Source organism: Ochotona princeps, chromosome 15, assembly GCF_030435755.1.
Source record: "Ochotona princeps isolate mOchPri1 chromosome 15, mOchPri1.hap1, whole genome shotgun sequence".
Lineage (NCBI taxonomy): Eukaryota > Metazoa > Chordata > Mammalia > Lagomorpha > Ochotonidae > Ochotona > Ochotona princeps.
Genome location: NC_080846.1, coordinates 22,083,244 through 22,096,910, shown reverse-complemented (window position 1 = coordinate 22,096,910; position 13,667 = coordinate 22,083,244). Strand labels below are relative to the sequence as shown.

At 42.5% G+C, this 13,667-nt stretch overlaps 1 protein-coding gene across 1 annotated transcript in view; it reads right to left on the bottom strand.

Annotated features, from left to right (window-relative positions):
• The window catches only part of LEMD3 (LEM domain containing 3), a 53,744-nt gene extending 45,107 nt beyond the window's left edge, over positions 1-8,637 (bottom strand). The window contains exon 1 of the mRNA XM_004583229.3: positions 6,953-8,637. Within this exon, the coding sequence (XP_004583286.2) occupies positions 6,953-8,486 (1,534 nt within the window). The 5' untranslated portion in view covers positions 8,487-8,637. The remainder of the gene's footprint in view (positions 1-6,952) is intronic.
• Between the last annotated feature and the right edge of the window lie 5,030 nt (positions 8,638-13,667).

Below are 13,667 nucleotides of genomic sequence, written 5' to 3'. Positions count from 1 at the left end.
ATTTTCACTCTAATGTTTCATTTTGGACATGACCAAATAGTAACCAAGTAGGTTTTCTTGACATGAATTCTCTCATTTACCTCCTTCAGGTTTCCTAATTCCATGTCTGTCTACCACTCCTTCCCTTCCTCCCATAAACCTGACAGCTCCATTATCCATACTACACCTGTTTATGGCCTTTCTTAAAAGACCATTAGGATCACATTAGTCCTCTGTTTGAAAAACCTCTAGAGATTTTCTTTGTTTAATCTACAAAGTCCAAAGCCAAACTTGGAATTCAAACTTTAAGATCATCTGAAACTGATCTAGGTCACAGTGGATTCCCTCCCCTATTAAAAAGAGGCACTTGTGGGGTCTGGTGCATCAGCTCAGCAGCTAAATCCTTGGCTTGCAAGTGCCAGGATCCCGTAGGGAGGCCGGTTTTACCCCAGCTGCTCCATTTCCCATCCAGCTCCCTGTTTGTGGCCTGGGAAAGCAGTGGAAGATGGTCCAAAGCCTTGGGACCCTGCACCTGCATGGGAGACCAGGAAGAGCTCCTGCCTCCTGGCGTCGGACTGGCTCAGCTCCAGCCATTGTGACCACATGTGGAGTGAACCAGTGGATGATCTTTCTCTGTATCTCCTTCTCTCTGCAAATCTTTCCAATAAAAATAAATAAGTCCTAACCAAAAACAAAACAAAGTGGCCTAATACGCTTTACATAGATATTCAAATATCTCATGGAAAATGGATATTATGGAAAACTACGCATAGATTTAGAAAAAAACTTTTGAGCCAATAAGCTCATTTTCTGATTCTATTATCCACAGACTTTTTGAGGTGCTCCTGTATATTTCTAAATTATTTCTATGACTATTGTTGGTGGAGCGGAGGTTTCTCCAGGACCAAATGGATTTGTTTTTTTAATGCTTCCCAGGTACTGAGGAGGTAATCAACCACCACACTAGAGGGCGAGTTCCTATAGCATCACCTCACAGCATCCTTGGGGGACTCCACGATCTTCTGAAGATACCCAACTCCCCTCTATAAAATGGCATAGTTTCTTTACTTTTTTTTCCAAAGATTTACTTATTTATTTTTATTGGAAAGGCAGATTTACAAAGAGGATACAGAAAGTCCTTCCGTCCGCTGGTTTACTTCCCAAGTGGCCACAAACACCAGAGCTGAGCCAATCTGAAGCCACGAGCTACAGGAGCCTCTTCCAAGTCTCCCATGCAGGTGCAGGGTCCCTAAGTTTGTGGCCTGGGAAAGCAGTCGAGGATGGCTCCAATCAGGGAGCCAAAGGGAGGTGGAGTAGCTGGGACATAAACTGGCACCCATATGAGATCCCAGTGGATGCAAGGTGACCATTTAGCCACTAGGCTACCGCACCAGGCCCAAAAAAGCATAGTTTCAATACAATTTGCATTCATTCTCTTCTACTTATATCAACTCTACATTGCCTATACTGCTTAATATAATGCAAATGCTATGTAAATAATTATTATACTGTATTGTTTAAGGAGTAGTGACAAGAAAAAAGGTTTGCATATGTCAGTAAAAATGTAATTGTCTTTTTAATATTTTTAATCACAGCCAGCTGAATCCACAAATGCAGAATCCATGGACAGAGACACAACTGTATTTGGAAACCTGATTTGTGAACATTTATTCCACAAATATTTACTGAATAATGAATTTGTGCCAAATACACTATCGTGTCACTAAGAATAAACTGAACTCCTAATGAAAGATTACTCCAGGAAGCTGTAATATATCAGGCATAGTGGACTTAGACAATTACAATACATTGGAATAAATGCTATACAAGATGTAGAAGATCTTATCTGAATAGAGAATTGTGTCACAAACACGTGGGTAGAGATGATTCCAGCAACAACATGTCTAAGATTGAACAGTAGTTGGGCAATAAATTAGGAAAAACAATCCCAAAGGGAATAGCCTGTTCCAAGGTATACTAAATTATTCAGAGAATATCAACTGGTTCAGTTTTCTAGAAAGCAAGCATGATGAGAGGAACTAGTTAGAAATGAAGCTAGCAAGAGCAGCCACAGGTCATGAGCGGTTTGAGCCAAGGAGTTTAGACTTTTCGGTTAGTAAGTAACAGTCAAGGGGTAACAACAGCACGGGGTAATTGTCACTGTGTTTTAGAAATATTTCTCTGACACTGGAAAGCAGACTGGAAGAGCCATGGCTTAGAAGCAAGCTATAAAAAGCTCAGACAAGAGACTACCCAAGAGGGGTCGTGATAGAAAAAAAAGTGAGTCAAAAAATGTATGTAGCAGGCATAGTAACAGGCCTTGGTGGACCAACTAGGGTGGTTAAGAAGGTGAAAAAGGAGTGTCGGTAAACTCAAGGTTCTTCTGATCCCTAAGTGGATGGAAACGGGATCAACTGAATCCAACAGGAGGGCAAAATAAGGTCAAGGTGACAAACAGCACCGGGACTTCCAAATGATGTCTAACAAACCGAGGGGTAAGTCTAGACCACAGGAAAGGAATCTAAAGTGAAAACACAAAATAAAGATTAGCCTGGAAAGCAGAAGAAACTGCCTAGGAAAAATTGTACAAAAGACTTTGGGCACCTGACGTGGCAGTTAAAACATGACTTTAAGTTCATGTCCCAATTCCAGTTTCTCGCTAATGAGAACCTGGAAAGCAGCTAATGATGGCTCAAGTGGCTGGGTCTCTGCCAAACAGATGGCAGATCAGACTGAATTCCTGGATCCTGGTTGTGGCCTGGTTCAGTCCCAGTCATTGCAGGCTTTTGGGCAGTCAGTCAGTGCATGAGAGATCTCTTTACCTACCTGGGTCTCATCCAAACAGATGTGTTTTTAAATAAATAAATTACAGCCAAAGATGAAGTTTTGGCAACCATGAATTCTAAAACACAGGCTGACAGGATTATGAAAACCAGGACAGTAGGGAAACTGACGCTTGGAAAGGAAAAGTATCATGAAGTTGTTAATGAACTGAATGTACCAAAGAGGCGAGCACTGGAAAATAACCAGCAATTTGAAGCAGAATGATCATGGAGGAATGGCTGGTAAGGAGACCTGAACCAGACAGGATGAACTCCACGACTTGAATAGGATTGCATGAGAATGCCTCACCAAGAAGGGGTCAGAGAATAAGTCTGAAAACAGCGTTTTCAGGACAGCAGAGATTTTAGCATTTTTATATGGTAAGAAACGAACCGGACAATGGATATTTCAATTATTTCTTTGTGCTTAAAATTAGTATGAGGAAAGTTCCTCCTGATACAAGATCAAGTTTAAAAACAAGTTGCAAAATACATACTGTAGCATGTCACTTACAATTTAGATCCCTTTAAATGGCCCTTAAGCCTTCAGATGCTATACAACCTGGTCTTGCTAATCATTAATTTCACTGTATGTCATTCTCCTTCCCATTGATTCTCAGCACCAAGTAAACTTCGTTAGCTATCAAATGAAAATCTATACACACATACTTAACATGAGGAAAATATGTCTTAAAGCTTTGAAATACTTGAATTTATCTATAATGGGTTGTGTCTGAAATCAGGGAGAGGGAAATACAAAAACCATTGTTTTGGTTTTTGGTGGGTTTTTTTTTTTTTGCAACCTTTACATTCAAATTTCCTGCAAAATTTCTTTCATAATTAAAGAAATAATTTTAAACAGTAGTAAGAGCCCAAGACAGCCAATCTTTTTCTGCTTCATTTAAATGCTGACTGATTAAGCTTGAATGGCATTGGCAGGAAAGTTAAAAGTTAAAATCTTAAACCTTGGAACTGGAAAGAGTTTAGAGGTCATCAAATCCAACTTCTTAAAGATAAGGCAGATTCAAAAATTTTATTAATAAAAATAGGATATTAAATTTTTTTCTTAATTAAAAAAACAAAAACAGGTAATGACAAAAAGCTTTCAAAAACCAAGTGATTAAGTGCCCAGCACAATGGCTAAATTGGCTAATTCTCCTCCTTCAAGCGCCAGGATCCCATATAGGCACCTGTTCATATCCCGACTGTTCTGTTTCCCATCCAGCTCCCTGCTTGTGGCCTGGCAAAGCAGGGAGGACGGCCCAAAGCCTTGGGACCCTGTGCCAGTGTGGGAGACGCAGAGAGGCTCCTGCAGCCACTGGGGGAGTGAATCGGCAGACAGAAAGTTCTTTCTTTCTACCCCTCCATCTTTCTGCAAATCTGTCTTATATGTTATATATATTTTTAATTTAAATTTCATTTTTGATGTTCACATAGCTGACAAGAATACAGGCCCATGAGGACCACTGAATAGGGTGGGGAGGGTCGCAGTAACAGGGAAGGTAGATGGGGCAAATTCTTCCAATTTTCCTTTTCTTCCCATGTTATATGTAATTTAAATAACTCATAAAAGCTTACTGTCACATGTAACCTACAATTTTCTGGTGAAATCATACTGAAAGTAAAACTATTTCTTAAGCACATTATTCAACCAATGAACCCTATGGTTAAGCATCATAATATGACAAAAGGTTTGGAATACCTAAATACAGGGAGTAAAAATTATTCACTCTTGAAATCCGTTAGCTGTGTGACGAACTGAACCAGCAGGAACTTCTTTCCACGTATGTCAAGCATATCACACATTCAAAGATTCAGTATACTTTAACTCAAATTTCCGCATTAATTTCTGTAATTAACACTTACTGGGTTTAACGAAAATTAAAAATACTAAGTAAGAAATGCTCTACTAAATATTACTTACAGAAAGGACTTAACTACTTGACACACACACTTACCAGGAATATAACAAATTTGATATGAAGCTCTGAATACCACCACCTTATGTTTAACAAACTAGTTCATTTGAATCTTGAAACAATTCGACAGAGAGCACAGATCATTACTCCATTTAGCAAAGAGGAGTAAGACTTGGGGGGCTAAGCAGCTTGACCAAAGCCATTTAGGCACCACATGGGACCCAGGCTCGAGCTCTTATCACCACTTTAAATCACCCAGACCACCTCACATCTATCAATCACTGAAATGCAAAACACTTCATAATTCCCTTCCTCCCATAGGGATGGACAGGAAGAGTTCCCAAACTCTAGCATTCCTGTCCAACACTAGCTGAAGTTTAAATACACAATATTCATCTAAACAGTGATGAAAATTGATCTGAAAGTCATATGGAAGTCACCTGAAAAGAGAATTGCACTCATAATTACGTATGAAATTCTACCAGATAGTCAATTATTGTCTTAATCATGGCACTATAAAACGAGTCAAACACTATTACGTCAAATAGTATTAAGTTGGGGAAAATTCTGAAACTATATCTTACTCCTTCTGATAACTGCTCAACTGTGGGTACATTTCTTACTTGGGCCTCATCATCCTCGACGATAAACTGACAACACCATCTGCTTCTGTGACTTGTTGGTAAGATTAAATCACGTAACAGGTGCGAGGCAAACAACTCTCAGCAATTTACTAGCTCCTGCAGCGATCTGGTTAGGGAACAGGTGCGCCTAGACAGGTACTGCTGAAAAGCAATGCCATCTAATTTATCTAAACTTTACAAATGTAATTTTCAGCGTGGTCATGTTTCTTTCTCCCAAAAATGTGAGGCAAGAAATAGGACATCCCTTTTGCTCCCAGAGAACCAATTAAACTAAAAACTACATTTCACACTCTTCTTCTGATCCCTGTATTTAAACGATACAGTCATAATCTATTACTTGACTATCTTTGAACTGGTTCTAAATCAGAGGTTATACTATTTTGACTTCTACTCTAAGTCAGCTACCTGCATCTTTTAGTCTGTAATTAAACGAACACAGTAAGCCAATTCTATAAATGCAAATCATGTTGCGGTAAATCCATGTGGGATGAGCAGCGCTAAGAAGTCGCCACGGGAAATGCAGAGGGGACTAACTCTGAGAAAGCACACACACAGTACTTCATCACGCACTAACTTTTCTCTTTCAGACTTCACAGGCATCATCCAAGCCAATATTAGCACTGTGTTACGGATTACAAAAGCAAAGTTCTCCCTCTTGCTCAAGAGTTCTGAACACTCTAACCTACAGGAAGCCTCTTGCTCAACTCCAGACCTTCTCTCCTCTGGTAAAGGTTCTCCACAAGGCCATCTCCTGCTTCTGGTCTCGCTCACACAGCACCTCTTCCCACCAGCCAGGGGAAAGCGGCGCATGCCTGACTTCCTTCAAAGAACACAAGATGCTTGTATTCCCCTTCTCTTTGGTGTTATGAGCAGGGATACTCTGATCTCTTACTGCGGCACCCTGAGAGCTTGGCACAGATGATGCTGGCTTAAAGAATGAATGAACACATCTGCCCACGCTCGCTGCCCACGTTCAACAGCAGGATTCAGACACTAAGCCAGTAAACCTCTGACAGCAAGCTCCTACACAGCCCTACCATTACTTTGTTTTACAGGTAGAGGAGAAAGGGTGCTTTCGTCCAAGGAAATCATTTAAGACAGATGCCTTATTGCTTTTTCGTATTCATGTACTTTTTCATCTACAAAGATACTTAACAGTACAAACTAATTCAAGTTTCAGGAGGTATTACATGGCCTTTAGAATCACAGCTCAATTAGAAAAACCAATGCATTTGCCATTCCCTTTAATAATCCTAATACCTTGCTGAGTAGCTGGTACTTAAAGCTAACAGAAAGCTAAGTTCCATGCACAAACACATTTTACTAACAGGTCTGCAACATCTCATTAGAAGGTACTCTGAATTTCACAATAGGTCGTGCAGGAAAACTCTAAAAATCAGACACAAGATGCATTCTGATCTCTGTGACACTTCTTCCTCACAGAAGGATGACAGGCGCACTGTGGTGGGTTTCACTAGTAAGCCAGGATCCTACAGGTAAAAGCCACTGCACAGAAAACGCCCAGGTCAGCTAATGCAGGCCATCAGCAGCAACATTTCCTTTGTTATCTACGGGGTCTAATACTTACTGCCGAGTCCTCCATCCTCGGATACTCCTGTCCCTCTCATCCCTAGGTAAGTCAGTCCCAACACTAGGAAAAATAAGCAGGCAGCAGTTAGGAGGAACATGGACAAGTAGTGAGCACTGAAACTCCCTGTGGGGGACACCTCCTCCCGTTTAAACTGCTGCAGAAGCTCCTCTTCGGGTTCAGCAGGCTTCGGCCTGCTGTAGGCGTTTTTCAGGTAGGTGTGATTGGAGCCCGTGTGATTGGCGTGGTTGATCCTGAGTGGGCTAGAGGCCGAGCCGGGGGGAAGGCTGTTGGAATAAACCTTTGGAGAGTCCACGCCGAAGGCCCCGCCGCCGACATGATTGTTGCTTTTCAGCAGGGAGCCTGTGCACGAATCCAAGCTTGGGTCCGTGTCGGTCCGTGGCGGGGGCAGGAGAGGGGTCAGCTTCTTGGCGTTCACGCGGTACCGGGGAGCGGGGCTGGAATCCACCGCATCACACCCTCCTCCCGGCTCCGCCGCCGCCTCTGCGAGGTTTCGGCTCCTGTCTAGACCTCCGGCGGCCGCCGCCCTGTCATTCATCGCCAGTCCTCCCCCTCCCAGGGCCGAAGTCTCCAGCCGGCTGCCGGCGGCTTTAGCAGCCAGCGAAGAGAGCGCCTTGCCGTGGCTCCGTCTGGGCCGATGCCGGGACAGGGAGTCGTCCTTCAATACCTGTCTGGCCGAGGCCACCACGTCGTCGTCGTCGTCGTCCTCCTCGTCCTCCTCCTCCTCCTCCTCCTCCGAATCCGAATAGTTTTCCCGGCAGCTGTAAGGCAGAAGCCGGCTGCCGTTCACGGGGCGGCTAGCCCACAGCGGCTCCTCGGCCTCCGGCTCCCTCTCCTCCCCGTGGTCTCCCTGCTGCTCGTCCTCGTGCTCCGCGGCCCCATCTTTGCCCGCCGGGCTCTGCAGCTCGGGGCCCGCCGCCCTCCGGGTCCCCCACCACGCGTGGGGCTTCCTGCGCTCGGCCGGGTGGCTGGTGGTCAGCTCGCTGGAGCCCAGGGGCGCCGGCGACGCTCGGAGCCCGCGGTACTGCAGCGCAGCCCTGTCCCTCCTCCCGCCGCCGGCCTGGTCCCGGGGGCTGGCCTCCACGTCCGACTCGTCCGAGCTGAAGCCCAGCAGCACTTTGCTGCCCACCGCGGGGGCGGCCGACGCGCCCCCGGGCCCTCCTGCCAGGGGGCTCTCCGGGCCTGAAGCCGTGATTCGGCCCACACCTCCAGGGGTCCTCAAGTAGGAGAGGTCGCCCGAGACCGGCCGGACCCCGGGTCCCGCGGCCGCGACCGTGGCGGCTGCCGTGTTATTGTTATTACTGTTCCGCGTCTTGCTGCCGCGGCCCCCCGACCGGTACTGCTGCTGCTCTTCCTCTCGAAGCTTCTTCAGCTTCTTGAGGTAGACGGGGCGGGTGCTCTCCGTCACGGGACCAGGAGACAGGCCGTAACGGCGCAGCTGAGTGAAAAGCTCCTCATCCGAGAGCTGCTGAGGCGCCGAAGCCGCTGCCGACGCCGCCGTCGCCGCCGCCATTTTCTCTCCAGAGTGTTTTACAAGATCCGCGCTACCGGAAGTGACGCGCCGCCCTAGACCCTGAACTAGACCGGACTGCGTCGCCCTCCCAGCGCCGCGGCCGCCTCAGCCAATGAGAAGCGCGGGAGGAGCTCACCTGAGCGGGAAAGAGCTACCTGAGCGGCGCGCGGCTCCCGCGGCCCTCCACCTTGCCCGGGCAGCGGCTTCTCGCAGCCGTCCGCGCCGCCTGCCGCGTCTCCGCCCTGCCCTTCCACGTGCCATCCCCGGAGCTCCCACTCAACTACACCTTGACCTCTGCCCAGGTTCTTAACGCTGGGCAATGATAAAGGCAATGATAAAGGACAGGAAATCTGTTTTGAAGTTCAAGGTATAAAGTGAGTTGCCTGATTAGTTGGCTCTCGACTCCGGTTCTATGTGTCTAGGGAGGCTAGAGGGAACGAAATTATGATGGCCATACTAGATCGGTAATTTTCCTGGCTCCAAGTTCTCGGTTTTCCATTTGTCTTTTGACTTACCTGAAGAACTTCCTCCCTCCCCCCGCAAAAGTGACTCTTGCTGCTGTTTTTGAGAAGCCTCCACTCATTCCTAGAAGACCCGAAGTAGAGCAGTTACCGTGCAATTTTCTTCGAGCGTGATAGTTATTCAGCAGTTACTAGTAAGTTCTCACTTTTTTCTATTTAAAAATAGATGATTTTATTAGGTCATCATTTTTGGAAATAAAGGCATTCATCATCAGCTTCATTTTATGAAAAAAAGAAATAACACACTGCCCCATCTCCTTTTTAGCACTTTTCCACCCAATGGTTGCTCTTTGGTTACTATTAGTGAATATTTCATTTGTTCGAATTAAAATGGGGTCATCCTTTGCGCTGTGAGCCCCTTGAGCAAAGGGACTTTGCTTTATTATTCACTACACTAGTAGGAACCTGCTGAACATTCATTTATTGAAGGAATTAATGAGTTACAGAGCTATGGTACTGTGAGATAAATATTTTGACACGTGCCACTTGAAGCTAGTGCCACGTGAAGCGGACAAGGCTACACACACAAAATCAAAATACCCAAGACTTCTAAGACCTGGAAATCCAACCCTCTCATTTACATCATAAGAAATGAACCCCAGAGAAGCAATTTGCCCAATTTGGCAAAGTTTTTTTTTCCCATTTCCTTTAATGTTGGCAGTGGACAGTTGGTACTTACACCTGGAAACTACATGGCAGCACCAAGCAACAATCGCTGACACAATAACTTTGCCACATGTGGTATTTTACCTGATTATTACATATAGATTCATTTAGAAGAGTTTGTTAATCAAAAGCATAACTGCTACCTTGTCAACATCCTGATTCCAACAACCCAATAAAACAGTCTTTGACATCTCAAAAAAAAATTATAAGGAAGGTCACTTTCCTGTCTGTTCTTCATTCAGACTTTAAGATTTATTGTTCCTGAATCTATGGCTGTTATGTACTGATGAGTGCTTGGCACAATAAATTATAATGGCTATAATGATGATGGCCCAGAATTTACTGCCATAATTATCTGGGTGGGGAATCCAATTATTACAAAGTCTGGACCTGTGTCTCAGTGTAGCAGAGCAGTTAAGCCGTGAACATTCCAGTTAAAACTGGATGTAGACCCAGCTGTGCCTCTTAGAACGTTTTTTTCCTCACACCCTCCCTGCCCTTCAGGTACGAATCATAGAGGTCTGTTGGTTCAGCCTTAGTTTCATCCTCCTTTCTATGTCCATCTACAAGGATCGTTGGAGCATTTACACTTCTGCCTGTGACTTTGGGCTAGCTTTTTGATCTCTGAGTTATATTTCCTGTATACACGGAAGAAGGCTGCAAAACCTTCCTCAGAAGACTATTTTAAGGATTCCATGAGATTATGTGTGCATTATTCTTAGCACCATACTTAACACAAACGTGCACCCAGTCGCTGTTAGTCATGTAGAGCTGCCTACATGGGAGGCCAGCATTGGAAGCAACAGCCTAACATGCTGTACTAGAACACCAGCCCCCAAATAACCATACAACTAGTAACATTTAGTGATTCATAATGTTGTGCAAGCATGACCTCAGCCTATTCCCAAAGCATCTTTGTCACCCCCAAAGGCAATCCTTATTTCACTCTCTCTACAATCCCTACAACCACTAAGCTTCTAGTCTCTTAACTGCTCTGATATGTCAACTAAACACAATCATATCTCATATGACCTTTTTTTCCTGGTTTCTTTTATTTAGCATAACTTAAAAGTTCATCATGTTGAAATGTACATCAGTACTTTTTATTGTATGATATTTCATTGTATGGATATGTTACATTGTCTTATCCATTCACTCACGGATGGGTATTTTGGATGCATCTATCATTGGTTATTATAATACAACTGGGAATGCTGACAAACACACACCTGAATATTTACTTCTAGTTCTTTTAGTTATGTTCTTTAAAATAGAATTCCAAATCATATGGTGATTCTATTCTGAACTTTTTGAGGAATCACATCTTAAACCTTGGGATTTGTTAAATAAGAAAAAAAAACCTTAGCATGAGTTTGCCCCTACACCAAGAGCTCATAATAAGCAAATTAAAACTTGGAAATATTTCTTATTCTCAAGTGACTTTAAAAACAAAAAACTAAAGAGCCATCTCAACCAATCAGAAACATTTAACCAGCTCAATGGTTATGTAACAAGAGACCTCCTATTCAGCCAGACCCAAATTATACAAATGCTTAATGTTGCCCACTAGGTTATTGCTTAACTTTGCTTCCACATTCAGTCTGTAAGCCCTGCGTGCTCATTCTGCCACAGCAGGACCCATAAGCTCTTTTTGGTTGGGAACGTTTTCATTCTCAAATCATTTTTGTTTGCTGTTTTCAAATCAATTCTGTTAAATTTGTTCAATTTGTTCTGTCTAAAGATGGACATTGTGATTTTGGTGACTTACTACATTTCTGTCTTTAAGATAAAAACTAAGAAATTCAGAGTAATTTGTGGCCTAGAGATCAGAAGTATATAAAGCTACATAGCGCATGTTTTATAAATTAATACATTTGCCAAATTTACCTCAAATTCCTAATCATATTTTCATGAGTCTCATATAAAAACAAATACTTTTATTTTTATTTTCCTAATATAGTGTGCATCTTTTCATCTACCTTTAGTCATTGGGAGAAACTGTACAGTTCCTTTGACAACTCAACAGTTTACTAATCTTCATCCTTTACAGAAACTGAACGCCAGAAAAGTTGCTTGATTCAGTTCTCACAGTGGTCAAGTGGGAAGTTAAAAACTTCCACTATACCATACAAACTTTAAGTACCTTTGTTAAGTGATATCTGTAAAAACTAAACTTAGTTTCCTCTTTTCTCACTCACAGTAAAGAGATTGGAGTCTGTAATGGGGTAAGGAGGAGGGCAAAAGCTTTTTCGTTTAACCTGGCTGTTTACTGGTTATTTTTTGTTTTTATTTTTATTTTTACCTTTGTTGCCACAAGCAACAACTGGAAAGAAAATTCAGAAATATAAAACTGATTCTATTACTTAACTTTTTAGTAGGTTAAAGTAGTAACATGATTTATTGATATTATCAATTAGTTTTTCTTACCACAAGGATGGGTTTACCAGTTTTGTTCTATAAAGTTCCTATGTGTGTTTTATTTTTTACTTTTTGTGTGTTTTATCTTTTTAAAGATTGATTTATTTTTTTCTGGAGAGGCAGATTTACAGAAAGAAGGAGGCACAGAGAGAAAGGTCTTCTATCCACTAGTTCACTCCCCAAATGGCCAGCCACAGTGGCCAGTGCTGAGACAATCAGAAGCAGAAACAAGCAGCTTCTTCTGGGACTCTGGTTACTGGGTCCCAAGGCTTTGGACCATCTTCCTCTGATTTCCTAGGTGATAAGGAGGCCAGATGAGAAGTGGAGCAGCCAGGACATGCACCAGCACCCATATGGGATACAGCAGGCAGAGGATTAGCCAATCGAGCTATTGCACCAGTCCAGCATTTTGTTTTGTTTTTCCTTAGTTGCCCAACTTGTATTCAACTTTAAAACATCTTCTAAGAAAAAAAAAAGTCAGAATAAACAGGCTGAAAACACAATATGATGCTGAGAAATGTTGGACAAAGTTCTTGTCCTATATTACTTTGAAGAAAGTTTTGTAGCAAAAGCATCTATTTTATTTTTCTACATATCTCTCAAATAAGTGAGGGAAAATGATGGGACTCAGGCAGTACACATATACATTGGTTGGTAATTATATTCTATTCCAATTAAGCAAGTGTGTGAATTGCCCAAATCATATCTGAAAATCATAGAGGACATACATTTTGTGTTAATATGTATGATGGACAAAAACCTCAAAGTTAGTAGTTTTGGATTCTATTCCCATTTCTACAATTAATTAGTTGTGGTGATATTTTATGATTTTGTATTGCCTGTTAGTCAACAACGAAAAATCTTTTCATTGTCTAATTTGATCTTTGCAACAATTCCAATAGGAATTATCATCTCAATTCTATGCATAGAAAAAAAAGGGGGGGTCAAGAAGGTGTTATCAAGAGACCTAGTAAAGGCTGACAGCCGAACCATTCAAAGGTTGTCTGACTCGAGGTTTACTATTTTCATCCCACTGTACTCTCACAAGTAGATTATAATACAGAGAATTAATCACTTAACGCTAAGTGAGGAACTAAACCTATTCAACTGTTAAACTGCTTTTCAAACCTCTATATGTTCTTATAGTAATTATTGCACTTTTATTTTACACATTCCTCTTTTGTCTTCCCTCTAGACCCTAGGTTCCTTGAGATAAGTCTGTGACTTTATAAACTTGGATTCTTCTCATTTCCTAGCTTTTTGTCGTAGAATGGTTGGTACTCATTGTGTTGAATGAGTAGTAATGAGATGTCACATAACACACAATGGTATTAGAAAGATTGAAGTTATGTGCAAACAAAAAATACATTAGGGATTGGCTTCTGTAGGTTTTCTCAGAAACAGAACTTAAGAGGAGTTAACAAAGTAAGCGTAAAGTTTAAGGAATAAGTACTTGCAGAGATTATTATGGCCCAGTCTGCCCTAGACATTGGATTTCATTAAATGGGAAAAAGGCACTGATTTTCTTTTTTTTTTTTTTTTTAAGATTTATTTATTTTTATTAGCTGTCATGTCC